This window comes from Mandrillus leucophaeus, unplaced genomic scaffold (assembly GCF_000951045.1).
Source record: "Mandrillus leucophaeus isolate KB7577 unplaced genomic scaffold, Mleu.le_1.0 Scaffold20, whole genome shotgun sequence".
In the NCBI taxonomy this organism is placed as follows: domain Eukaryota; kingdom Metazoa; phylum Chordata; class Mammalia; order Primates; family Cercopithecidae; genus Mandrillus; species Mandrillus leucophaeus.
The window spans coordinates 3,794,075-3,818,965 of NW_012102032.1; the positions used below are offsets into that span (position 1 = coordinate 3,794,075).

At 56.0% G+C, this 24,891-nt stretch overlaps 1 protein-coding gene across 3 annotated transcripts in view; it reads left to right on the plus strand.

Moving 5' to 3' along the window:
- Positions 1-23,270, plus strand: part of BZRAP1 (benzodiazepine receptor (peripheral) associated protein 1) — a 27,707-nt gene extending 4,437 nt beyond the window's left edge. For 2 of the 3 annotated variants that reach the window (XM_011979205.1, XM_011979207.1), the window contains 27 exons: positions 869-946; positions 1,033-1,116; positions 1,382-1,471; positions 1,645-1,767; positions 2,023-2,127; positions 4,015-4,065; positions 4,464-4,484; positions 5,299-5,503; positions 6,139-6,311; positions 8,004-8,119; positions 8,436-8,545; positions 11,867-12,697; positions 12,867-13,018; positions 13,356-13,733; positions 13,818-14,057; positions 14,406-14,609; positions 15,195-16,034; positions 16,631-16,730; positions 16,810-16,961; positions 17,601-17,769; positions 18,153-18,224; positions 18,638-18,670; positions 18,860-18,963; positions 19,047-19,118; positions 19,357-19,467; positions 20,129-20,190; positions 22,049-23,270. In XM_011979205.1, the coding sequence (XP_011834595.1) occupies positions 869-946; positions 1,033-1,116; positions 1,382-1,471; positions 1,645-1,767; positions 2,023-2,127; positions 4,015-4,065; positions 4,464-4,484; positions 5,299-5,503; positions 6,139-6,311; positions 8,004-8,119; positions 8,436-8,545; positions 11,867-12,697; positions 12,867-13,018; positions 13,356-13,733; positions 13,818-14,057; positions 14,406-14,609; positions 15,195-16,034; positions 16,631-16,730; positions 16,810-16,961; positions 17,601-17,769; positions 18,153-18,224; positions 18,638-18,670; positions 18,860-18,963; positions 19,047-19,118; positions 19,357-19,467; positions 20,129-20,158 (4,644 nt within the window). In that variant the 3' untranslated portion in view covers positions 20,159-20,190; positions 22,049-23,270. The remainder of the gene's footprint in view (positions 1-868; positions 947-1,032; positions 1,117-1,381; positions 1,472-1,644; positions 1,768-2,022; positions 2,128-4,014; positions 4,066-4,463; positions 4,485-5,298; positions 5,504-6,138; positions 6,312-8,003; positions 8,120-8,435; positions 8,546-11,866; positions 12,698-12,866; positions 13,019-13,355; positions 13,734-13,817; positions 14,058-14,405; positions 14,610-15,194; positions 16,035-16,630; positions 16,731-16,809; positions 16,962-17,600; positions 17,770-18,152; positions 18,225-18,637; positions 18,671-18,859; positions 18,964-19,046; positions 19,119-19,356; positions 19,468-20,128; positions 20,191-22,048) is intronic. The other variant, XM_011979206.1, reaches the window with a different exon arrangement.
- Positions 23,271-24,891: the final 1,621 nt, after the last annotated feature.

The following is a 24,891-nucleotide window of genomic DNA, read 5'->3' on the forward strand; positions in this document are numbered from 1 at the left end:
TGGCCAGGCCTGGCCCCGGCTACCCGGGGGCGGCGGTGCGTCCGCCTCGGCTCCAGGTACAGGCAACCCTCACTGAGCGGGGGACTTAGGCAGCCCCTGATTCGAGGGCCAGGGACCTGCTCCGGACCCCCAGAACTTAGGGGTCTGGCTTCTCTCCATCATCCTAGGTGGGCAGCAAATAGGTCCTCCTCCTTCTGGGAAGAGAGCTGGGAGGAGAGACCAGGTAGTGATCTGATAGTGACCAAGACCTGCGGGTGGGGGGAGGCTTCTTGCTCAGATTTTGCCCCTCTGGCTGGCCCTGGAAGGGAGATGCACCTCCCATTAAGACCTGTCCTCCCCAAAGTTTGTATGGATAAACGGAAGGTGTGGCAGGGTGGGCTTTGGGGAAGCCAGGAGAAGGGTCTGGCCGGGCTCGCGCTGCTCTAGGCCAAGCCCAGATTTGGATGATACAGAACTCCTGTCTTGGGGAACACCACTTCCCTGGGGACCCAAGCAGCCTCCTAATTCTCTGCCGGTCGCTGAAGGACACCCAGGACAGTTATTGAGTGCAGAGCAGGGCTGCTGCTGGAAGCTAAAAAGGGAAAGCTTTGGCCTGGATAAAGGACCCATCTCCCAGGCCACACGTGGGTCCCAGGATCTCAAAGCACTTACAGCTCCAGGACACAGGGGTGCAGCCTTTGTACTTATACATCAGCTGGAGACAATGGGAGGGGATGGGCAGACAGTACCCCTCTGTGCTCTTCCTAGGCAGGGATCTCTTGCTGGCTGAATGATGGGGTGGGAACCTGCTCTGGGCAGGCTGGGCTGGGGCAGGCTGCCCTGGGGCCCTGTTCTCAGGTGCCAGCCCCTTGCCCCTGGGCATTTCCAGGCCACACCCCAGGAGGATGCGGACAACCTACCCGTGATTCTAGGGGAGCCAGAGAAAGAGCAGAGGGTGCAGCAGCTGGTAAGTCCTAGGTCAAGGGCTGGAGGCAGCCTGCTGTGGGCAGATGTACCTTCCCGCATGAGGAGCCCTTGGTTCTGACCCAACAGGAATCGGAGCTCAGCAAGAAGCGGAAGAAATGCGAGAGCCTGGAGCAGGAAGCCCGGAAAAAACAGAGGCGATGTGAGGAGCTGGTGAGCTCTTGAGGGCAACCCAGAGGCCAGCTCCTCCCTTTGCCCTGGCCAGCCAGGTGGTGGGCTCCCTCTCAGCTCTGCTCCCGCCCCTGCTGCCCTCAAGAACACATTTTCCCTCCTGCTCCTCGGTGCTTTCCTTTCCTGGCTGGTGCAGGTTCCAGCAGGGGAGGAAGGCCTTGCCTGGGAGGAGGGCAGGGTCCTCTGTGCGGGGAGAGGGGAAATGTGGGTGCTGGGCCCCCTCCTGAGAGCTCCTCTGCCTGCTCAGGAACTGCAGCTGAGAGAAGCGCAGAATGAGAATGCCCGCCTGGTGGAGGAGAACTCCCGGCTCAGTGGGAGAGTCACAGAGAAGGAGCAGGTACCATTTCCACCCAAGTGCTGTGGAGACCTGTGCTCCCACCAGAGCCCCAGTCCCCAGCCAAGGGGCTTTCTCCCCCACCCCTGAGCAGAGGTAGGGGACTGTTCCCGCTGTGAGAGCTCTGGTGGGTCAAGGCTCACCCACCCAACTCCCTGCCATTGCCCCCTCACTAGGTGGAGTGGGAGAATGCGGAGCTGAGGGGCCAGCTCCTGGGGGTGACACAGGAGAGGGACTCAGCCCTTCGCAAGAGCCAGGGCCTGCAAAGCAAGCTGGAGAGCCTGGAGCAAGTGCTGAAGGTGAGGGGATGGTGCAGGTTGGGTAGGGTGCTGGGCCCTGGCACAGGGAGCAAGTGGGACAGCAGAATATGCTTAGGGAGGGGCACTAGCTCTGAGGGCTGGGCCTGGAGCTGCAGCCCCTTGCCGTCTCCAGACTCAGTTTCCTTTGTAATAGAGGAATCTGGAGCAGACGGTGTTTGAGGCTTCCTCATCTTAGATCTTCTCTAGAAATGGCCAAGTGGGGGCTCTGGCCTTGACTCGGATCTTGTGTTTCAGCACATGCGGGAGGTGGCCCAGCGGCGACAGCAGCTGGAGGTGGAGCATGAACAGGCTCGGCTCAGCCTGCGGGAGAAGCAGGAGGAGGTCCGGAGGTTGCAGCAGGTGGGGCGGCAGTGAGGGAAGCTGGCAGGCTGCCGGACACCGGCTTTGCTACTCACTCATCCCACAAGCATTTACTGTGTGCCTGGCACGGTGCTAGGCATTGGGGAGACTGTGGGGAACAAAGACCAGGTCCCTGAGCAGTCAGCAAATTAGCAGATCCATGAGTGAGCTGATTTCAGACACTGATGTGCACAGTGGTGGAGAAGAACAGGGTAATGTGACAGAATGACTGGGATGGGGTGAGGAGCCACTTCAGCGGTCATGAGGGAAGGCCTCCCTGAGGAGATGACAATTGAGCTTGCCAGGCAGGAGGCATAGATATGTACATGCTCTGTGGCAGGGAAGAGCTGGAGAAGCCTGAGACCAGTGTGGCTAGAATACAGCAAGGGATGGGCAGCATGGTGGGAGTAGGCAAGAACCGGATCCTGTCGGGCCTTAACAGCCATGTGAAGAGTTTGAGTGTTTTGCTTTGTGAGTAGTTAGAAGCTCCTGAACGATCCTAAGTTGGGGAGTGGCATGATCTGAGTCACAGGATCACAAAGACCAGGTCCCTGAGCAGTCAGCAAATTAGCAGATCCATGAGTGAGCTGATTTCAGACACTGATGAGCACAGTGGTGGAGAAGAACAGGGTGATGTGACAGAGTGACTGGGATGGGGTGAGGAGCCACTTTAGAGGTCATCAGGGAAGGCCTCCCTGAGGAGGTGACAATTGTGGCATTGCGGAGGGTGGACTATGGGAGTGGGCGTGGAGCAGGGCCTGGGCAGTGGCCTGGGAGGGAGATAGTGGCTGTCTGGACAGGGATGCATGCAGCGAAGGGGGAGACAAGTGCCCAGGTTTGAGTTATGTTTTAGAGATAGAACTGACAAGCTTCTAGCCGGGCATGGTGGCTCACGCCTGTTATCCCAGCACTTTGGGAGGCCAAGGCGGGTGGATTACTTGAGGTCAGGAGTTCGAGGCCAGCCTGGCCAATATGGTGAATCCCCATCTCTACCAAAAATACAAAAATTAACCTGACATGGTGGCATGTGCCTGTAATCCCAGCTACTCAGGAGGCTGAGGCAGGAGAATCATTTGAACCCAGGAGGCAGAGCTTGCAGTGAGCTGAGATTGCGCCACTGCACTCCAGCCTGGGCGACAGAGCAAGACTCCATCTCAAAAAAAAAAAAAAAATTGACAAGGCTCCCCGTGGGATCCTAGTTGAACCCCTTCTCTGTCAGCCATTTGCTGTATAAACTCTGGTGGAGGTGGGGCTCTTCCCGCCTTGCGAGGTGAAGGATGAAGGGGCAGCGGATCAGAGAGGTAGGGCATCCCAAGTGCTAAGTTCCATTCGGGCCATGTCTGAGCTACGTGTTAAACATTCAAGGGGAACTGTCCACAGGCACCTGGATACATGAGCCTGGGGTTATGGGTAAGTTGGTCTTGGACATATTTGGAGCCATCAGCGTGTTCAGTTGCATGAGTAGATGGGAGCCCTAGGGAGAAGGTAGACAATATAAACTGGGCCCAGCACTGGGTCCAGGGGAACCCTAACATTCAAAATGGAGGGCAGGAAGCAGGCAAAAGAGGCTGAGAAGGAGCATCCAGAAAGGTAGGAGGGAAACCGGGAGGATGGTTGCTCAGGAAAGAGGGGAGCAGACTCAGCCACGCTCCTCCTGGACCCCTTTGCCTTCTGGTCTAAGGTATGGTTCAGGGTGGGTGTCCAGGAGGGAGAAACTCTTCAGCCTCCCCCTTCCCTATCCCTCTTCCCTCTCTCCCTACTCTTTTCTTTCTATTGGCTTCTTCCTCCCCTGCCTCTGTCCTTTCTACCCTCCCTCTTTTGCATCCCTCTCTACTCCACCCCATTCCTTCTCCTTCCCTCCAGCATTTTGGTTCCTCCCACCTGTAGGCCCAGGCAGAAGCCAAGAAGGAACATGAAGGAGCCGTGCAGCTGCTGGAGGTAGGGCGCCTGGAAGTGGCCCCCAGTTCCACCGTCTTGGGAGGAAGGCAGGGGAGCTCCAGATAGAGCTGGAATGGACTATGGTGGTGGGGAGAGGGGTTGCAAGAGGGGCCCTTAAATGCTCCAGGGCCTGGGGGAGTCCCCTTCACCACTGGCCTATTTCTCAGGGTGGGCATGGCTGGGCAGGGGGCTCCTAAGTCTGGTGGTAGCAGTCTCCCATTGCTGCCACCCCCAGGTGCCTTTACCCTGAGATATCCTTCTGTTTAGGAACTGCTAGTCAGTCCAGGGAGCTGACTGGGTGATGTCCACTTAGGCCCCCTTCTCCCCCTCCCTCTCTGGGTTAGCAACCCACAGTGCTCAGGGTTCTAACCTGTTCTCTGCTTCCTTTCCTGCAACAGTCTACCTTGGATTCCATGCAGGTAGCGCCTCGTTCTCTGCTTCCCCACACTTCTCTAGGCTGGTTGGGTTGCATCTCCTCCCTCAGGGCCCAGGCAGTCCCACTCTCTCATCCAGCAGAGGGGGTGTCACTGGGAGCAGACCTGAGAATCCAGAGGGGATGGGGTTCCCACAGGACATGTGCAGCTGTCCCCTCGTCCCAGGCCTGCCGCCGTGTCTGTCAGACACTGGGCCTCCCCTCTCTAGACACCCTGATCATGAGGAAGGTCATCGCCAGTCTAACTTAGGAGCCTCGCCATAGAGGCTGGAGAGAGCCCCTGCTATTGGGACTCTCCTCAGACCTGAGAAAACTTCCTGGGCATTGGCCCATTCCCATCATGAAGACATCCCTGGCTCTCCTGTGGCATTTCCTGCCCACCACTCTCAGGGAAGGGGTTTGGGTTGCTGACTATGGGAGGGTGATGAGCGGTGGAGCTGAGAAAACTCCTGCGGTGATGGTGGTGATGATGGGGTGGGAATGATCCCTGTTGGCCTAGAAAGCAGCCAGAGGCAGAAGTGCCATTGCCTAGGGCCTGAGGGTTGGTGACTGTGTGGCAGGCCCCGGCCTTGGCTCTGGAGGGGGCTGGGGTGAAGATGTCCCAAGACACAGCCCAGGACTTCACCCTCAGCTCTGATGCGTTAAGGGCCGTGGGGTGGCCAAGGCAAGGCTGGTGCCTAGGTCTGGGGCTGGGTGGATGGATGTGACCTGAAACCCAGTGTAGGGCTGTGTAGAGATGGCACAGGCTGGCACTGGGCAGCTTTGAGGGGCCTGATGGCTCATGGTGGGTCTTGGCCCAGGCCCGGGTTCGAGAGCTCGAGGAACAGTGCCGCAGCCAAACCGAGCAGTTCAGCCTCCTGGCACAGGAACTCCAGGCCTTCCGCCTGCACCCGGGCCCCTTGGATCTGCTCACATCTGCCCTGGACTGCGGGACCCTTGGAGACCGCCCGCCACCCCCCTGCTGCTGCTCCACTCCCCGGCCTTGCCGGGGGTCTGGCCCCAAAGGTAAGGTGGACCCCAGTGGCATTGGCCTGGAATCCCCAGGCCTGGGCTTTTGTATAGAGCAGAGAGTTCAGGATCAGAGAAGGCCAGCAACTCATCCAAAGTCCACAGCAGGTTGGGGCTGTGCCTGGCTAGAACCAGGTTCTGATGGGGGAAAATAAAGCCCAGGGGAGTGACTGTCCCAGAGTCTGGCCCAGGCATCGTGGGCCGCTGCTCCTCTCCTTCCAAAAGGACCTGAATGATCAGGGCTGAGGGCTGGGCACTAGGAGTCAGTAGCAGGCAGTGTGGTCTTGTGAAAAGTAGGGGCTTGGGGGTCAGTCAGATCTGGTGGTCCCAGCTCCGCTCACTTGCCAGTCACTGTGAATTGAGAATGCTGCTTAACCTCTCTGGGCCATAGTTTCGTAAGCTGTAAGACAGGAATAATTAAATGCATCTTATCAAGCTGTTTTGACGATCATGTGAAATAGTATTTGTAAATCAGCTATACTCTATTTAGTAAGTTTCTCTCTAAACATTTCCCTTTTGGTAAGGAAGCCCGGCTATGGAGGGCCTGGCCCCCATATCCAAGAAGCACCACCCTATCTCCTGGTCCCTCCTCAGGCCACAGACCCCAAGCCCACGTGCCATCTTCTCTTTAGACCTTGACCTCCCGCCGGGCTCCCCTGGGCGCTGCACCCCAAAGTCTTCCGAGCCTGCCCCTGCCACCCTCACTGGGGTCCCTCGAAGGACAGCCAAGAAGGCAGAGTCTCTCTCCAACTCCTCCCACTCCGAGTCCATCCACAACAGCCCCAAGTCATGCCCTACACCTGAGGTAAGTGCTAGGGTGGGGCCTGAAGTTCTGGCTTTGGTTTTGGGCAGGGTGCAGGGCAGGGCCCTGACCTCTTCTGGGGTCCCCAGGAGTTGGGTGGCGATTTTTGGGGTCCCACGTTGGGAGGTAGGAGGCCTGTGGATTCCTCCTGTGGGCGAGGGGCTCGGGTGGAGCCGTTCCCGCCCTCTGCCGCCTGCCTGCAAGCCGCACCTGGGGCCACCCCAGCCCACTCCCGGGAGGCCCAGGGAGGCTGTGGAGTGCTGCGCTGGATGGAGGAGACACTTGGGCACCAGGATCTGCATAAAGAGACTGTTCCTAAGAGTGTCCGTAGTGAAAGCAGGTGGTTGTGTGAGAAAGCACATGTTCCAGGATTCAAATCCCAGCTTTGACTTAGGCAAGTCACTGAGCCTTTCTGAGCTTCGGTTTCCTTATCTGAATCCTGGAGCTAATAAAACCTGCCTTCTAAGCTTGTTGTGAGAGTTAAATGAAGAAGGAACATGCCTGTCTCAGTGCAGGGCACAGAGGATGTGTGCTCAACAGGGGGCAGCTGTTATTATTACTAAGTTCCTGGGCATCACTCATAGCTCTGGTTGTCAACTGATCCTTCTTTCTACCCACAAACCCCAGAAGTTGGAGGGGGCACGTCAGGAGCAGCTCTGTGAGCCAAACATTCAGAAAGTGGTAGAATGAAGCCCCGGGCCTCTACTGCCCCCTCGTGGGATAGAAGGGTGGTGCCGGCTTTGGATGTGGTCATGGAGAGGTTGCCCACTTGGTCCCCTTCTCCCAGGCATTGGCAGAGAAGAGAAGGCAGCCTGTTCCCCAGGCTACCCCAGCAACCTCAATGAGGGTCAGAGAATTGGGGTGCCCTGGGCTGTGGGCCAGGCAAGTAGACAGGAAGTTCTGAGTTCCAGAGCTGAACGGCAGACACACTGTCACTCAGCTAGAAGCAGGGACCTCTCAAGCTCCTTCTGCCTCCTTGCTTCCAGCGATTTACAGTTGGGGTGCTTTGCTGAGGTGTTTCTTTTTTCTTTCTTTCTTTTTTAAAGACAAGGTCTTGCTCTATCACCCAGGCCGCAGGGCAGTGGCACAATCTTGGCTCACTGCAACCTGCGCCTCCTGGGCCCAAGCGATCCTCCCACCTCTGTCTCCCAAGTAGCTGGGACCACAGGCGTGCACCACCACACCCAGCTAATTTGTGTATTTTTAGTAGGGATGGGGTTTTGTTATGCTTCTCAGACTGGTCTCAAACTCCTGGCTCAAGCAATCTGCCCTCCTCAGCCTCTCAAAGTGCTGGGATTATAGGCGTGAGCCACTGCACCTGGCAACTTTGCTGAGTTTTTACTTTAAGGAACCAAACCAAATTTCTGTTGACACCCACGCCCCACACCAGCATGGCCTGTGCCCCTCTGAGATGAGGCAAGTGGCTTTATTTCCTGTCGGGTGCAGTAGAGGCTCAGGGAGGGATCTGGGTTATCCCCACTGCCCCTGCCCAGGGTAGCTGGGCTCTGCCAGGACCTGTCTCAGGTACGGATTTAGAGAGCATCAGGGAGTTCTTGCCACTGGTCTTGTGCAGCAGGTGTGTGCTCACTTTCCCTCCTCAAAGCAATAGGTCCTCTGGCTCAGCCTGGAAACCTGCCTGCTTGGCGTTTGGCCCCAGGCCCTGAAGAGGAACCAGCCCTTTCTGTTTGCCCCCAGGTGGACACAGCCAGTGAGGTAGAGGAGCTGGAGGCGGACAGTGTCTCCCTGCTCCCAGCCACGCCAGAGGGCAGCCGGGGAGGAGCCAGGATCCAGGTCTTCCTAGCGCGTTATAGGTGGGTACCTCACCCTCACTGCCCTCGAGCCCAGCCCCAGCATTTGGGGTGTATGCGGGGGTGTATGAGGTGTATGAGGGGGCCGAGAGGAGATAGAGACCTCTGGAAGTGGTGGGGGTGGCACAGGACACAATGGACCTATTCTCATCACCTAGTTGGGCCAAGGTGGGTGCAGTGAGGGCTGTGCTTTGCTAGTGGTGGACAACCACAGCCAAGTCTCCATAAAGGCTCAGTGCAGTGGGAGAGAGAAGACGGGACATGGAAGTGGAGTGTAGGTCACTCTCCTCCTCCTCGTCCTCTGTGCCTCCCCCAACAGCTACAACCCCTTTGAGGGCCCCAATGAGAATCCAGAAGCAGAGCTTCCGCTGACAGCTGGCGAGTACATCTACGTCTATGGCAACATGGATGAGGATGGCTTTTTTGAAGGTAGGAAGGTAGTAGGGGGTCATTCTGTCCATTCCCCTGCCTTTGAGTCCATGTTCCCAAAGACATCCATCCATCCATCCATCCATCCATCCATCCATCCATCCATCCCCTCTGCCCAGCGTGCTCAGCCCACCTTAACTTTTTGGTCTCAGCTAAAAGGCATGCAGAGACCTAGTGGCCATTGGGGAAAGAGAAAGAAGGGGGTCTGGCTCCAAGCAGGACAGGACAGCATAGTCCAGATGGTGGACAGAGTGTCACAGGAGATTTTGGCTAGATTCATTTTTGTGCGGATGGTCAGGGCATGGCAGTGTTTCACGCTAGTGACACCTGAGGTCAGGCATGCAGCATAGATTTGATGCTGGACTCCAGTCAGGTACGCGAAGGAGGAATCAGGGTAAAGATTCCAGGGGAAGGTGTTCGCAAGCGGTTAGCAGCTGTCAGGGCCCAGGCAGGGTGTCCGCTTCAGGGAGGTTCTGCAGCTCCTGTGGGTAGTCAGAGGGCTGACCAGGCAACTAAAGGCAGATGCCTCATTGAGACTGGGCACCATGGGCCTGCGGAAGACATGGCCTTGGGAGACTCTCTCAGGGTGGCTCTGGCCTGGGCACCACCAGGCTGAGTCCATCAGCAGCAGAGAGGTTGGCACTGTGTAGGGAATTGGATGGGGCATGGACAGGGCAGGGCGAGAGCCACAACTGTGTATAGAGATTCAGGAATGGGCTTAGCTCTGGATCTGTAACCCTGGAAGCTTGGGAGCCTGCTCAGATTCTTTTCCCTGGGTCCTCTGCCTGTTATTTGAGGAGCTGCTGGGACCCATGGTACCTGGCTTTGTGGCCTAAACAGTTAAGCTTCCTGCAGGGGTACATTACGAAGATCAGAATTAATAAAAAGGTTTCAGAAAAACAATACTTTATAAATGAAGAAAGAAAAAAAAAAAACCACCCAAATCAAAAACCCAAACCCAAACACCCTTTTTTTGGAGGCAGGCAGCAAAGGCATACGTATTAACTAACCACAAATGACTAGAATTTGAACTCTGCGATCTGGGATAAATTGGGATAGATGTAGAGGCACGTAGACCACTGGGGGCAAGATGCCGTATTCCCTGTCCAACTGTAGCTAAAGGGCTGCTTCCTCTACGTCTGGGCCACCTAGGCTGTTCTCAGCTGTGTGGGCTTCTGGAGCATGTGCCTGACTCTGGCCCAGGCTCCAGCTTCAGCCCTGCAGGCTGGAGATCCTCTTACTGTGAAGATTCCTGCCTTTGTCTCCCACTCCACAGTGCTGGAGCTTATGATCGTTTCCTAGGGCTGCAGGAACAATTACATGGAGTGACTTGAAACAATAGACATTTATTCTCTCACTCGCCTCTTCTGGAGGCCAGAAGTCTGAAGTCAAGGTATTCACAGAAGTGCATCCCCCGTGGGGGCTCTAGGGGAAGTTCCGTTCCTTGTCCCTTTCAGCTTCCAGTGGCTCCAGTTGTTCCTTGGCTTATGGCCACCTCACTCCAGTCTCTGTGTCTGTGGTCACCATCTCCTCCTCCTCTTAGTGTTTCTCCTCTGCGTGTCTCTTATAAAAACACTTGTCATTAGATTTAGGACCCACCCGGATAATCTAGGATGATCTCCTCTCAACATCCTTAACTTAATTACATCTGCAAAGACTCTTTTTCCAAATAAGGCCATGTTCACAAGTTCCAGGGACTAGAACATGGACATGTCTTTGGGTGGCCACCATTCAACCCTCTACGGTGCTTATTCTATCAGCGAATTTATTGACAGTCCCTCTTGTTTCTTAAAGTTCCTTACTGTTTTTTTTTTTTTTTTTCCTAGCATAGGCAGAGAGAGAGAGGGTGGAGGTGGGGGGCACAGATGACTGTTGGGGGAAACTCCAGGCCCCACTGCAGCTCAGACCTGCCTACACTCACCCCTCTCCCCTAAGCCCTGGCTCGTGCTCCCCCTTCCTCCCAATAAAGCACACTAGCTGCCAGCTGTCTGTTTCCTGAGAACTTTTTTCTTCTTTAAATTGGCCGTGACATGACATGTTAGGTGCCCAGCTTCCTTGACATCCCTCAATCAAACAACAGCAGCAAATGTTTTAAAATACTCTCTTGTCAAGTCTTCAGGAGAACCGACGCAGGTAACAAAACATAACCATTTGGTAACAAAACATAACCATTGGTGGCTGCCTGGATTGATTGCTGTCAGTCATGCTCCTAGACACAGGCCTGCTGGGGGTCCTGATCCTTCTAGAACTTACAAGTGACTCTTTTCACTAGCACTTATTTCATTTGTGTCTAAAGATTCTTTCCCTTACTCTGCTGAGTTGGTTCTCTCTCTCTCCCTCTGTGGATGTCTGCTGTTCACAAAGGGAAGTTGAGGGGCACCCTGGCCCCTGTTCCTCAGGCCCAGGTAAAATCCAATCAGCAGAATTTTTTTATTTTTGGATACAGCATCTTGCTTTGTCGCCCAGGCTGGAGTGCGGTGGCGCGGTTACAGCTTGTAGCTTCTGCCTCCCGGGCTCAAGCAATCCTTCCACCTCAGGCTCCTGAGTAGCTGCAACTATAGGCGTGCCACCACTCCCAGCTAATTTTTGCATTTTTTGTAGAGATGGGGTTTTGCCATGTTGCCCAGACTCGTCACAAACTCCTGGGATCAAGCAATCTGCCTGCCTCTGCCTCTTGAAGTGCTGGGATTACAGGCATAAGGCACCATGCCTGGCCAGTTTTCTCATCTTGACCTGCTTATTTTTAAAAACTTTAATATGAAATTATGAAATTATTACTGCAATTTTTAACATAAAAGTGTTCAAATGTACAGAATACATTTGAATACTTATATACCCAGCACCTAGATTCAACAATTGTTAAAACGTGGGCATATTTGCTTTATCTGTATGTAGGTTAAAAATGATTTTAAAAGCATTATGATATTTTACTTTGAAATACTCAACGTGCTTATTTAGAACATGATATTCTCCTCCGACCTCGCAGTCCGAGTGTCACCTGGTAGCTTATTAGAATCACAGGATCTCAGCCCCATCCAGAGAGTTAGAATCTGCATTTTAACAAATATCCAGGTGATTCATATCCAAGTTAAAATTGAAGAAGCACTGTCCTGTAGAACCAAAATACTATTATCAGACCTATCTCTAATCCAGATCTTTACAGCTCTTGTCTTTTAAAAGAATTGACAGTTAAATGTTGATTTGAATCAAATGCTGAAGATCACCCACTAGCAGTTGCTAAAATACATTTACTGTACCATTTTTTCTTTATCTCCTCTCTGTCTTCCCCTGCCCTGCCCTTTCCTGTCCTCCTCCTGCCAGGAGAGCTCATGGATGGCCGAAGGGGCCTGGTCCCTTCCAATTTTGTAGAGCGTGTGTCGGATGACGACCTCCTGACCTCCCTCCCTCCGGAGCTGGCCGATTTGTCCCACAGCTCAGGCCCTGAACTCAGTTTCCTGAGTGTGGGTGGGGGTGGCAGCAGTAGCGGGGGCCAAAGCAGCGGGGGACAGAGCCAGCCCAGACCTGAGGAGGAGAATGCAGGGGACGACCTCAGTGTGAGCCCATCACCGGAGGGCCTGGGCGAGCCTCCTGCTGTGCCTTACCCCCGCTGTCTGGTGGTCCTCAAGCAGCTGGCCCACAGTGTAGTGCTGGCCTGGGAACCCCCTCCTGAGCGAGTGGAGCTACACGGCTTCCATATCTGTGTGAATGGGGAGCTGCGGCAGGCCCTGGGGCCTGGGGCGCCACCCAAGGCTGTGCTGGAGAACCTGGACCTGCGGGCCGGGCCCCTTCACATTTCTGTCCAGGCCCTGACCAGCCGGGGCAGCTCCGACCCACTGCGCTGTTGCTTGGCGGTGGGTGCCCGGGCTGGAGTGGTGCCCAGCCAGCTGCGGGTCCATCGGTTGACAGCCACATCTGCTGAGATCACCTGGGTGCCCGGCAATAGCAACTTGGCCCATGCCATCTACCTCAATGGGGAAGAGTGCCCACCTGCCAGCCCCAGTACCTACTGGGCCACCTTCTGCCACTTACGGCCTGGCACACCCTATCAGGCCCAAGTGGAGGCTCAGCTCCCACCCCAAGGGCCCTGGGAACCAGGCTGGGAGAGGCTGGAGCAGCGGGCTGCCACCCTGCAGTTCACCACACTCCCAGCAGGTATGTGGGCTTGGGCTCTGTTGTCCAGAACACCCAGGAGGCCAGGCCATGGGTGATGGAAGAAGGGGACCCTGATCTTATTTGCATTATCAGAGAAATGGCAAATTGGGCAGGTATCTCTGATAGGGAGCATCCTGCATCACTGCGTCTTGTGCCTCCCTGCCCCCAGGCCCGCCTGATGCCCCTCTGGATGTGCAGATCGAGCCTGGGCCCTCACCTGGAATCTTGATCATCAGTTGGCTCCCAGTCACCATCGATGCTGCTGGCACATCCAACGGTGTCCGGGTCACAGGCTATGCCATCTATGCTGATGGGCAGAAGGTATGGCCCTGCTCACTGTACCCTGGGAGTGGAGGTGGATCCCTTCTTGCTATGCTCAGAGACCAAGGCTCTCTGACCTGGCACAGAGATGCCCAGCCCCTGGCATTTGGGCACCATGAGGCAAATGGGTTAAGAGCATGGGCTTTGGCAGCACATGACGGGTTTTAGAACTGTTCCACCACTGAAGCCATGTGGCCAGGAGGATGAAATGAGATAGGCCATGCAGAGGGCTTAGCACAGTACCTGGCATAATGCTAGCTGCCACTGCTGTCAGTACATCCTCACACTTGGCTGTCTCAGCCTCTGCTTCCCATCCTGTGCCCCCTCCACCCTACAGATCATGGAGGTGGCCTCGCCCACGGCAGGCAGTGTGCTGGTGGAGTTGTCCCAGCTGCAGCTGCTGCAGGTGTGTCGTGAAGTGGTCGTACGTACCATGTCGCCCCACGGGGAGTCGGCGGACTCCATCCCGGCTCCTATCACTCCTGCCCTGGCTCCAGCCAGCCTGCCAGCCCGAGTCTCCTGCCCCTCACCGCGACCAAGCCCAGAGGCCAGAGCACCCCTTGCTTCAGCCTCCCCAGGGCCTGGAGACCCCAGCTCTCCTCTCCAGCACCCTGCTCCCCTTGGAACTCAAGAGCCCCCAGGAGCACCCCTTGCAAGCCCTTCCAGAGAGATGCCAAAAGGGTCCCACGAGGATCCTCCAGCACCTTGCTCCCAGGTACCCTGTTCGGGGAGAGGGGAGCAGGTGCATGCTGGGAGAGGGACCTGGGCTTGGGTCCTTCCTCAGCGCTCTCTGTTCCAGGAGGAGACTGGGGCAGCAGTGCTGGGCACCTCAGAGGAGAGGACAGCCAGCACATCCACCCTGGGTGAGAAGGACCCTAGCCCCGCAGCTCCCTCACTGGCCAAGCAGGAGGCCGAGTGGACTGCAGGAGAGGCCTGCCCGGCCCCCAGCTCCGCCCAGGGAGCAATGGCCCAGCAGGCGCCAAATACCGAGGCGTGCCAAGGAGGAGACCCAGAGTCTGGGCTGAGGCCCAGGGCTGAGGTAGGGTTTGGGGACACACTGTCACTTCAGAGAATTGGGGCCTGCCTCCCTACCTTCTGCCAGCCCAAATCCAGTTGCCTTCTCTGCCTGTCCTCTGCTCTGGTCCTGCTCTCACACCTTTGGCTGTGCTGTGTGTCTGTCTTTCTTCTAGGACTTCACTGTCCCATGTGGCTCCCATCTCCCTTCTCCCACCTGCCCCCGACCCATGGTGTACCTCCCCCATTTAGGGCATGGCTCTTTCTCCCTCTGCCAAAGGACCCTTGTTATTGTGGCTGGGGCTGACCCTGCCTGGATCCCCCTGTGCCCCTCACTGTCCTTATCTCTCCTGCCTTGCCTCACCTCTTGCAGAAGGAGGACGCGGCAGAGCTCGGGGTTCATCTGGTGAACTCCCTCGTGGACCACGGCCGCAGCTCAGACCTGTCAGACATCCAGGAGGAAGAGGAGGAGGAGGAGGAGGAGGAGGAGGAGGAAGAGGAGGAGGAGCTGGGTTCCAGGACTTGCTCCTTCCAGAAGCAGGTTGCTGGCAACAGCATCAGGGAGAATGGGGCCAAGGTAACAGGGTACGGATGGGCTACTGGGCCCCAGGCCTCAGTCTCTGGGGCCTCCCAACTGTGTCTCAGCAGCTGCTCTGACTGCCACTGAGTGCCAGTAACATTCTAGGTCTGTGGCCTGGGCCCTGTCCTAAGCAGAAGATAGTAAGTGGCCCAGGATTGGCCTCTGCCCTCCTGGAAAGAAAGGGGAAGAGGAGGAACTCATTTCTGCACCTTCTCTCCCTCCAGCCCACCAGATACAGCATCCTGGCCAAGGGAGGCTGGTGCCACCTAAGATTCTTGTGCTGGTAGCTTCTGGGGAGGGGATGGGGAGGTCTGCTCCTCAATGCTCCTGTTCCACGGGGCTGGTGACAGTTCCTAGAGTGTGTTCCCTGATTCCTCCTTTGGCTCTCACTGGATATGTGTGCGACTTTGGGCCAGCCACTGTCCCTCTGGTTCCTTCCTCTCGGAGGAAGCTGTGGGAGGGCTGTGGGGTTGTCCGTAACCCCTGCCTTCGTTTGAGGGCAAAGATCACAGCTCTCTCTCCTCTTCCCCACACATCTCTCTTCCCTGCTGCATTCTACTCCCACCTCCCCACCTCCACCAGTCCCAGCCCGACCCCTTTTGTGAGACTGACAGCGATGAGGAGATCTTGGAGCAGATCCTGGAGCTGCCCCTCCAGCAGTTCTGCAGCAAGAAGCTCTTTAGCATCCCCGAGGAGGAGGAGGAGGAAGAGGAGGACGAGGAGAAGGAGAAGCCAGGGGCAGGCTGTTCTTCCCAAGACCCTGGCCCGCCTGAACCTGCATTGCTGGGGCTGGGCTGTGACAGTGGTCAGCCCCGAAGACCTGGCCAGTGTCCCTTGTCTCCTGAGCCCTCCAAGGCTGGAGACTGCCTGGAGGACATGCCTGGATTAGTTGGTGGAAGCAGTCGGAGGAGAGGAGGGGGCTCCCCTGAGAAGCCCCCAAGCCGCAGGCGGCCTCCAGATCCCCGTGAACACTGCAGCCGACTTCTCAGCAACAATGGGCCCCAGGCCTCTGGACGACCCGGCCCCACACGGGAGAGGGGTGGCCTCCCTGTAATTGAGGGCCCCAGGACTGGACTAGAGGCTAGCGGGAGAGGACGGCTGGGCCCTTCCCGGAGGTGCTCCCGTGGCCGGGCGCTGGAGCCTGGCCTGGCCAGCTGCCTTTCCCCCAAGTGCTTGGAAATCAGCATTGAATATGACTCGGAGGATGAGCAGGAGGCGGGCAGCGGGGGCATCAGCATCACCAGCTCCTGCTACCCTGGAGATGGGGAGGCCTGGGGCACAGCAACCGTAGGAAGGCCCAGGGGGCCTCCGAAGGCCAATTCAGGCCCCAAACCCTACCCACCCCTCCCAGCCTGGGAGAAAGGGGAGCCAGAGCGGAGAGGCCGCAGTGCGACGGGCAGAGCCAAGGAGCCACTCTCCCGGGTCCGTGCTCACTCCCCGCCCTGGGCAGCCCCTGCCTGCTGCTGCCTGGTGGCCCTGCTTGCTGCCCACCAGCAGCTCCCATTCCACGCTGCCGCCTCCATCAGCAGAGGTGGGGCCGGGCCTCCGGGCTCCCTCACCTGCCTCCTCCCACCCACATTCCACTGCTTTGCTGCTTCTGCTGATCAGAACTGGGATGCACAATATTCTATCACTAGTCACCTGTTGCGGCCTTTGGGCAGGGTCGCCCTTTCCTCTGCATAGCTAGTTATGGCTTCAGGATGCTGACTGTGATGCCATGTCCAGGGTCACCTGCCCTGATGCTGATGGGAGGCCCTCCTCTCACAGGCTCCTCAGCCAACTCTAGTCCCCTCTACTCCACTCATCTACTTGGGGGCAGGGGCTGGGGCCTCCCCTCCTGCCCGCCCTCCTACTGTGGGAGTGTCTGAGGTCTCCAGCAGGCCGGGCGAGACTCCAGGAGAGGACTGCTGTGCTCCTGCGCTGCTGTGCTGCTTACGCTGATGGGGCAGAGCTGGGGAGCACGTGCCCACCGGAGGGATGGTGTGTTACTTCTGCCATCTGTTGCCCTCTTTTTGCAGGCAACAGAGACCAGGGAAGCCAGAGGGCAGGACAGCTCTGGGCGGAGAGGCCCCCAGAAGAGAGGTGCCCGAGTCCCCAGGCCAAGCACTGCAGAGCTAGGTGAGCATCTGATGGGGGTTGAGCTAGAACCCCTCGGCCAGAACTCGCTGCATCACCGCCCTCTCCACTGTCTCCACAGTCCCTGTGAGGAGCCCGTCAGAAGCATTGGCTTACCAGCACCTACCCGTCAGGATCTTTGTGGCTCTGTTTGACTACGACCCCGTGTCAATGTCGCCCAATCCTGATGCTGGAGAAGAAGAGCTTCCCTTCCGAGAGGGTCAGATCCTGAAGGTGACTGATTTGCCATCAGGGCTCAGAGCTCCAAACACCAGCTAGGTCTTCCCTCCTCCCTCCTTTCCTCCACTGGAGGTAGCACAGATGGGCGGAGAACACAGCTTCTAGAGCAGATGACGTGGGTTTGGACCCTGACTCTGCCGCTTCTAGCTGTGTAACCTTGAGTAGATTACCTAGGCCCTCTGGGCCTCAGTTTTCTTATTGGTAAAATGGGGATAATATTAGTGTCTACCTCACAGAGTGGTTTGTGGATTAAATGATCCAATGTACATAAAGAGCTTAAACTGCCTGACACATAGGCAGCACAGTCTAACTATCTGCTGCTGACATTGCTATTTTTATTATTCCTCCAAGTATTGATTGAAGGCATTTTGCTATTGCTCTGAGATTAAGGAGATCCACTCTGGGGTGGGCAAAGGGCATGACCGTGTAGACAGTGAATGGGGTAATACAGAAAGGGCTGTTTTCTCCTGTTCCTCTGATCCTGTTCGTTTCTGTTTTTCCCCTTTTCCCATTCCATGGCCTACGAAAGGGAGAAGATTCTTCTGCATTTCCAAGTGGGGTGTTGCTGGGGTTCGGGGCCTGGGGCACAGGGAGCGAGCAGAACTGGCTCAGACCACTGTTCTTTGCCTCCAGGTGTTTGGGGACAAGGATGCCGACGGCTTCTACCGGGGCGAAGGTGGGGGCCGGACAGGCTACATTCCCTGCAACATGGTGGCTGAGGTGGCTGTGGACAGCCCTGCCGGGAGACAGCAGCTGCTCCAGCGGGGTTATTTGTCCCCAGATATTCTCCTCGAGGGCTCAGGTATGACCTGCTGCTGTCCCTCACCCCCCTCCTACCAGCCCTCTTCCAACTCCACCTGACCCTGAGCAATTGTTGTGTCTGGGGTGCCCCCACTTACCCAGACTCTAGCAGAGCCTTGGAGCCTTGAGAACCCTGTGGCTGGTGGTCAGACTGCACGTGGGCTGGCCACATGGAGTGGGCGTCTGTTGCGGAGGGGAGTACAGCCACGCAGCCAGGAATTTTGGGTCCTGGAGGTTGGGTGGGGCTCTTGTCAGGGATGGGAGATGAATGCCCTCATGAAACAAGCTCAGTAAGCCAGCACGGCCCTGAGAGGAAACTCCAGAGTCCCAGTCCTGTCTCTCCCACCTCCCCTGCCTCGCTTTCTCTCTGCTTTCCTGGATCAGGGAATGGTCCCTTTGTGTACTCCACAGCCCGCACAACTGGGCCTCCTCCCAAGCCCCGCCGCTCCAAGAAAGGTGGGTAGGATCCCATTCTCTCTCAGGTGCTGGGAGGGTGTGTGTGCGGGTGGGGTGGCGCTGCTTGGCTGGCTGGGGAGGCACCTCTGGAGTTTTGAGCAGGTAAAGGGAATCAGGGCAGACCACCCACATCCCCTGCCTCCCGCTGTGGGGGGCTTTTTTCCGGTGGCGATGAGGGATGGTTTGTGGAGCTCTCTGTCCCCAAAGGCACCTGACTGTAAAATCCACGAACCCCGGACATGCCATTTAGCCTTTCTGGGTGTTAGTTCACCGCCACACCAAAGGGCTGGGGAGATGCGCCCTCAGCAGCCTTCCCTGCCTGCCTCCTTGTGTGTGTGTCTGGCCTGCGCTGCAGCACCTGCAGCCTGGGCGGGCAGGGCGGGGTGGGGCTCACAGGCACATTCTCTCCACAGCTGAGTCGGAAGGCCCTGCCCAGCCCTGTCCAGGTGAAGGAACATCCCTGGGCCCGGGAGGCTGGGGAAGGAGATAGGGTGGGTGGCCCCTCTGGCCTCGCCCCAGGGGCTACAACTAGTGGGGAGGTGGTGACAGGGGTTCGGCAGGGGTCCAGGGCAGAAGACAGGATGGAGTATAGGGCTCTCCAGAGAGTCCAGAGTCTTCTCCTTCTCCGCCTGCAGGGCCCCCTAAGCTGGTCCCCTCCACTGAGCTGAAAGCTCCCCACTCCATGGTGGCTGCATTTGACTACAACCCCCAGGAGAGTTCCCCCAATATGGACGTCGAGGTGAGGACCCTCAGACAGAGCCCAGCAAAGGGGGCGGTGGCAGAGCCTTCCTGGGCCTGATGCCCTCCTCTTGTTTTCCACAGGCAGAGCTGCCCTTCCGGGCAGGGGATGTCATTACTGTGTTTGGGGGCATGGATGATGACGGTTTCTACTATGTGAGAACATTGTTGGGGAGGGTGTACCACACCCCAGCCCCCCAGACTTCCCAGGGAGGGCTCTCCCAGAGCCGGGCAGGGGGATGGGCAAGGAACCCTCAGGAAGTCTGGTGGAATGGAACGGGTCACCTCCCTGGACAGTGGTTTTGGCCCCAGCTATTCCCCAGGGGCATCAGGGTCGAGGGGCAGAGCTAGAGCCTGTTTCCTGATCTCAGCCTCACCAGCCTCTCCTCTCCAGGGGGAATTAAATGGACAAAGGGGCCTGGTTCCATCCAACTTCCTGGAGGGCCCTGGGCCTGAGGCAGGAGGCCTGGACAGGGAACCCAGGACACCCCAGGCTGAGAGTCAGGTCAGTGAGGAGCTGGGCTCCCAGCTTGGCAGGGCGGTCTACCCTACTGGTGGGGTGGTAGGGCCAGGGCAGTGTTGCAGCAGGGGTGCAGCTGGGGTGGTCATGCAGGTAAGCACTGTGTCCAGTGCAGAGCCACTAAGTGACCACCAGAGGGGAGCCCCACCAGGCAGCTGCCCCCAAATATGTGCCCCTCTCTGCAGAGGGGTGATAGCTGTGACCCTGACCCTCAGGCCATCTGACTGGCTGCCAACACCCGGGCTGACACAGGTGAGGGGCCCTGTGGAAAAGGACCCCTCTGCCTCATGCCTGTAGCCAATCAAAGTCCCTGTTTCAGGATACTCCCACCCTGGGGGGGGGGGTCTCCCTACCTCCCAGGTGCCTTTGGAAGCCAGTTGCCCAGCCAGGCCCAGCTTCCTGGGTTCTCATTCCTAGAGCTTACCTCTCCTTGGGGTGGGTGGAATACAACTAAGCCTCCACCCTCAGAGGGCAGGGAGAGAGGGTGAAGAGGCCAAGCCCCAGTCAGAAAACTCAGGGCTTCCATGTGTAAACACAAAGGCCTTGGAGAGCAGGGCCCACCAATGTACAGGGCCACCTGGCGGCCGGGCGGAGAAGATGCGGGTCTGTCTGTAACCCATCTCCTCTCTTTGTTCCCTGTCCTCAGAGAACGAGGAGGAGAAGAGTCCAGTGCTAGATGGAGATAGATATATGTAGAGAGAGCAACATGTAAGTGGGGGGACTGCACCGCTATGTGACCCCTCACGCCCACTTGACCATAATCAGACAGCACTCCTTTGTCTCAAATACTGGAGCTGACCCAGCTTTCCCACTGTTGTCCAGGGAATGGCAAAGCAGAGCTTGCCATGAGCCAGATTTGCATAGAGTCATCCCTCCCCCTCCCTGCTCCCCTTGCCTTGCCTTTACCCAGGGCAGTGCCAGCTGTCATAGGATTACATGTCATCTTAGTGTGTGATGTCCCATATTAGCTGATGCCTCCTATTCTATAACACATACGGTTTATAGAACATGACGTGGCATCCATAGTAGGACTCATCAGTGGTATTATGATACTGTGCGGCTATGGTATTATAATATTGTAATTATTACTGGTGCCAGGGTGACACTGTAATGCCACCAGTAATAATAGGCTTCCCACCCTTGTCCTCTGCATTGTGACCTGTTAGGGTGATCAGATGCATGATTTACCTCAAACTCTCAGTTTTCTCTATTTGGGGGATAAAAGGGGAAGTTTGGCCAGGTGCGGTGGCTCATGCCTGTAATACTAGCTACTTGGGAGGCTGAGGTGGGAGTCACTTTAGCCCAGGAGGTCGAGGCTGCAGTGAGTGGTGATCACGCCACTTCACTCCAGCCTGGGAGAAAAATAAAGGGGAAGTTTGAGTAGTTCAAATCCATAAATAACCCCAAATCATTATTCTCTGGAGCCCAGAAACCTCGTTCTTTTGTTTCCCTGACAACCTCTCCCTCCTGGATGTTGCGGAAGGAGCCCTAAGAGGGAGTGAGAAGGGTCTGGGGCTCCCCAACTGGCTCTCAGCTCTGGCTGATTGGGGGTAGATGCTTTGGCCTCTGTGGGCAGCCCTGCCACATCACCACAGGCCTGGGGCAGGGGTGGGGCCTCGGCTGTGCACCCACTTTCCTTGCCTCTGGCCTGGGCTCTATAGTTGGTTCTGGCTGGGAGCCTGCCAGGCTCTGGGCAGCGAGTGGGAGTTTGAGGAAGGGAAGACATGCAGGCTGGCAAAAGCTGACAGAGCTGTGCCAGGTCCCGGAGGTGAAGGTGGGAACAGAGGTGTGGGGGGCTTTCTGGTGGCTTCTCTGTTCTCCCAGCTTCCTGGCCTTAGATCACTAAGGAGCGCCATCTGGGTGGGTTTGAGGCAAAGGGAGTGGAGTTAGGAGGAGATTCAGTAAGGGAGAAGATGCTGCAGCCTCCAGAGCCTGTGGTGGGGGCTGAGTGATGCCCCCAGCTGTGAGTCCCTCTGGGTCCTTGGCCTCCCCACAGTCCTCTTAGGGTCCTTAAGGGAGAGTCCTAATCTTCCTCCCCATGGAGTGGGTACTGGCTCCACTCCCTGAAGGCCTGGGGGGGCCACACCTGCTGAGTTTGGGGAGACGCTCCTTCTGTCTACGAGGGGCTGTGGAAGCTACCTTCCTTGGCAGTGACAGCTGCTTCTAAGCAGTCCTTGTCCTTGCGCTCTGTTTTTTGGGAGAGAGGTGACGTGTGAGAAGTTGGGGGCACCCATCCCAAGGGGCAGCTTCCAAGAACTCTTGGGCCTTGTCAGCCCTGCATCCTGGAGGGAGAAGGGAAGGGACCTGTGCAGGGTCACAGGTGAGCAATCCAGAACCAAGACTGCATCCCCTGGGACTCCCAGCTCAGTGCTCCCTCGGCATCACCCTCCCCATTCGCCGCCTGTGCTGTGTGTGTCTGGCAGTGAGTGGTGGGAGGTGAGGCCCTGGTTCTTACCCATGGTTCCATGACATGGGACGCTGCAGGCCGCTGAGGCTGTGGAGAAAAGTGGTGGGGGGTCGGGAGGGAATCAGGCCCTGACCTTGCTCCTTCTGTCTCACATTTCAGGACTGGGGCTGCACCACACAAGGGCCCCCCGGGTCCCCAGGTGGGCCCTGTGCTCCCAGCCCTGACAGCGCCCCCAGGATCGAACGTGGGGAGCCCCAGGGCAGAAGTGAGAAGGTGTGGGGTTTCTTCTCCAAGGGGAAACAGCTCCTCAGGAGGCTGGGCTCTGGGAAGAAGGAGTGAAGCTGTGGCCCATCCTGCAGGCAGAAGAGGCCCTGAGAGGCCCCCAGACCAGCGTCTCCGCTGAGCAGGGAAGGCTCAGACTGGGCCCAGAGTCCCCGTTCTTCTGCATTAACACTGAGGCACTCAGAGAGGATCAAAGAGCCTACGTGAAGGTCAGAGCTAGATGGCTCCTTAAGGATGAACTCTCTAGAGAAGCACTTTCCTCCTACAGTAGGGGAAACTGAGCCCACAGTGAGTATGTAACTCGACCAAGGTCACTGAGCCAGGACTGGACCCAGGACCCTCGCATCCTGGTCCACCCACCTCGTCTACTAGTGTCCCACAGTGCTGCGCTAGTCCCTTCTGCCACCCTCCCCAGTCCCAGGACGGGCCCTGGGGGGAGAAAGGAGCCTGTGCCCCCTGATGGCTTTGGCTGTCCTGATCTTGTCTTCCCTCCCCTGAAGGAAAGTTTGCACTGGATTTTCTTGGAGCCCCACCTCCCCAGCGGGCAGGCGGGCGGAGCCGTGTATATATGTACATACTCAGTGCCTCAGTTCAGCTTCTTCCACCTCGCTTCCACTGCAAGGCCCGGGAAGGAGAAAGGCCAAGCCAAAGCAGGCCCCACCCCGCCCCCGTCGTGCTCCACCCCTCCCTGCCGCGGCCTCCTGGCCCCTGTATGGTCCCGCCCCCAAAGACCCTGGGGCCCGCGGGGCCGAAAGCGGAGTTGGGTTTGCCTTATTTTGCTCATTGGATTCAAGTTCTTTTGCATAGTTTTCTTTTAACCCCTGTTGGAGTCCAGGGGCTGGAGAAAAGGACAGATTTATGCAGCTATTTTCATACATTCCCCGTTCAGAGTGGGGTAGGGGGTTCTCCACCCTTACCCTATCCACTCCATTCCCCACCCTCTGCCGGGTGAGTGTCTCTTTGCATGTTTCCTTTGCTGTGGTGGGAGATTGTTTGACTGAACCCCCATCCCCACCTTGGTCTCCAGGGGTGTGGAATGGTGGGGGAATTTGTTTAAAAAGACATTTTATTATAATAAAGTCTATTTTCACAAAATCTATGCTGGACTCTACGTGGGCAAAGGACTCCTTGGAGGGGGTGGGGCAGCTGGGGTTTGGACTCTCGACTTCAGACCCCAGAAGTTACATCCTAGGGGTAACAGGGGCAAAAACCAATCAACACCACGAACTTTCGAATTCTTTTCCTAAGTAAAAGATTTGGTAGCTTCCTGAGCCCTTGGTCACAGGGCCAGGTATTTGCTACTGGGCGGGGTTGTGGAGGGAGATGGGACAGAGGGAAAACATCAGTTTCAAGATGGTGGACCGAACACACAGTGCAGTCTATCTCCTCTATACCGAATGCATAGAAATAATAGACATGAGAGAAACAGAACAAACACACACTATACACAGTTCCATTTGAAAGCAAGAAAGGGGGCTCTCAGTAGACTAGAAACAACAGGATTCTGGAAAAGACAGAGAACAGATGGCAGATTATACGGATGAAACTCGAGAGTAGGGTATATATATGTGGGAGAGCTCTGCACATTGCCTCTGGACTAGAGGCGGTGCAAACAGGGCAGAAGAGACCCTAGGGGCTACCAATGGTGTGGTTAGTTGGGGTTTTTCTTTAATTGATTGTTGCACATTCTCCTTCTGCCATGGGCCAAGGGCAAAGGTGAAGATGTCTGCCTTTAGATAACAGATTTAGAGAACAGTAGGGGTTGCAGCTTGGATCAGAGACCAGGTGGTACTTTAGGTAACTGGCCACACCTGGCAGAAACAAGATGTATCACTGCCCAGGTGAGAAGGCACCAATCTGTGACCCTTCCCTCTCAACCGAAACCCTCAGAATCACGGCAGCAGTTCCCACCCAGCCATCCAGCAGAGACTCCCAACCACAATGGCAAGGACACAGTAAAGACTCAAAAAATATTTGAGGAAAGCCAACTTCACTAAGAGAGATAACACATGGAAATGGAAAAATATACACAAGTCAATAAAGCATTAGGAGAAAACTTTAAAAAGTCTGCAGTTATTATTGGAGAGATAAAGGAAGGAATTACATATGGGAAACAAGAACAAATAGTTATGAAAAAGATCCTAATAGAGATCTTGCAAAAAATACATCTTTTCTTGTTAAAAAGGACCCAATATATGGGTGAAGAGCATATAATTCATAGTTGGATAAAATTAGCAAGCTTGAAATTTGAGGTAATTCCCTCAGAGTGCTGTACAAAGGGATAGAGAGATGAGCAAAATGAAAGAAAAGTTATACATGGAGGATGGGGTCAAATGTTTCAGTATCTATTCATAAGAATACCCTGGGGTTGGGAAGATGTGGGGAGCAATAGAGACCATGAGTGATAGAACAAATGATGGCTATAAATTTTGTAGGACTGAAGAAAGACACAGATACTTAGATTCAAAGGACTTACTGCATGTGAAGCTGATAAATAAATTACAAGTACAGAAAAAAAGAGAAGCAACCCAATTCAATTTTTGAGACTTGTATAATCTTGTCACCCAAACTAGAACAGGACAAGAAAACATTATGACAGATCTATCTTGCTTATGAACACAGAATATCCTAAATATAGATTTAGGAAATTAAATATACATCATGGCTGCTGCATTTTTACTTTTTTTTTTTTTTTTTTGAGACAGGGTCTTGCTCTGTCA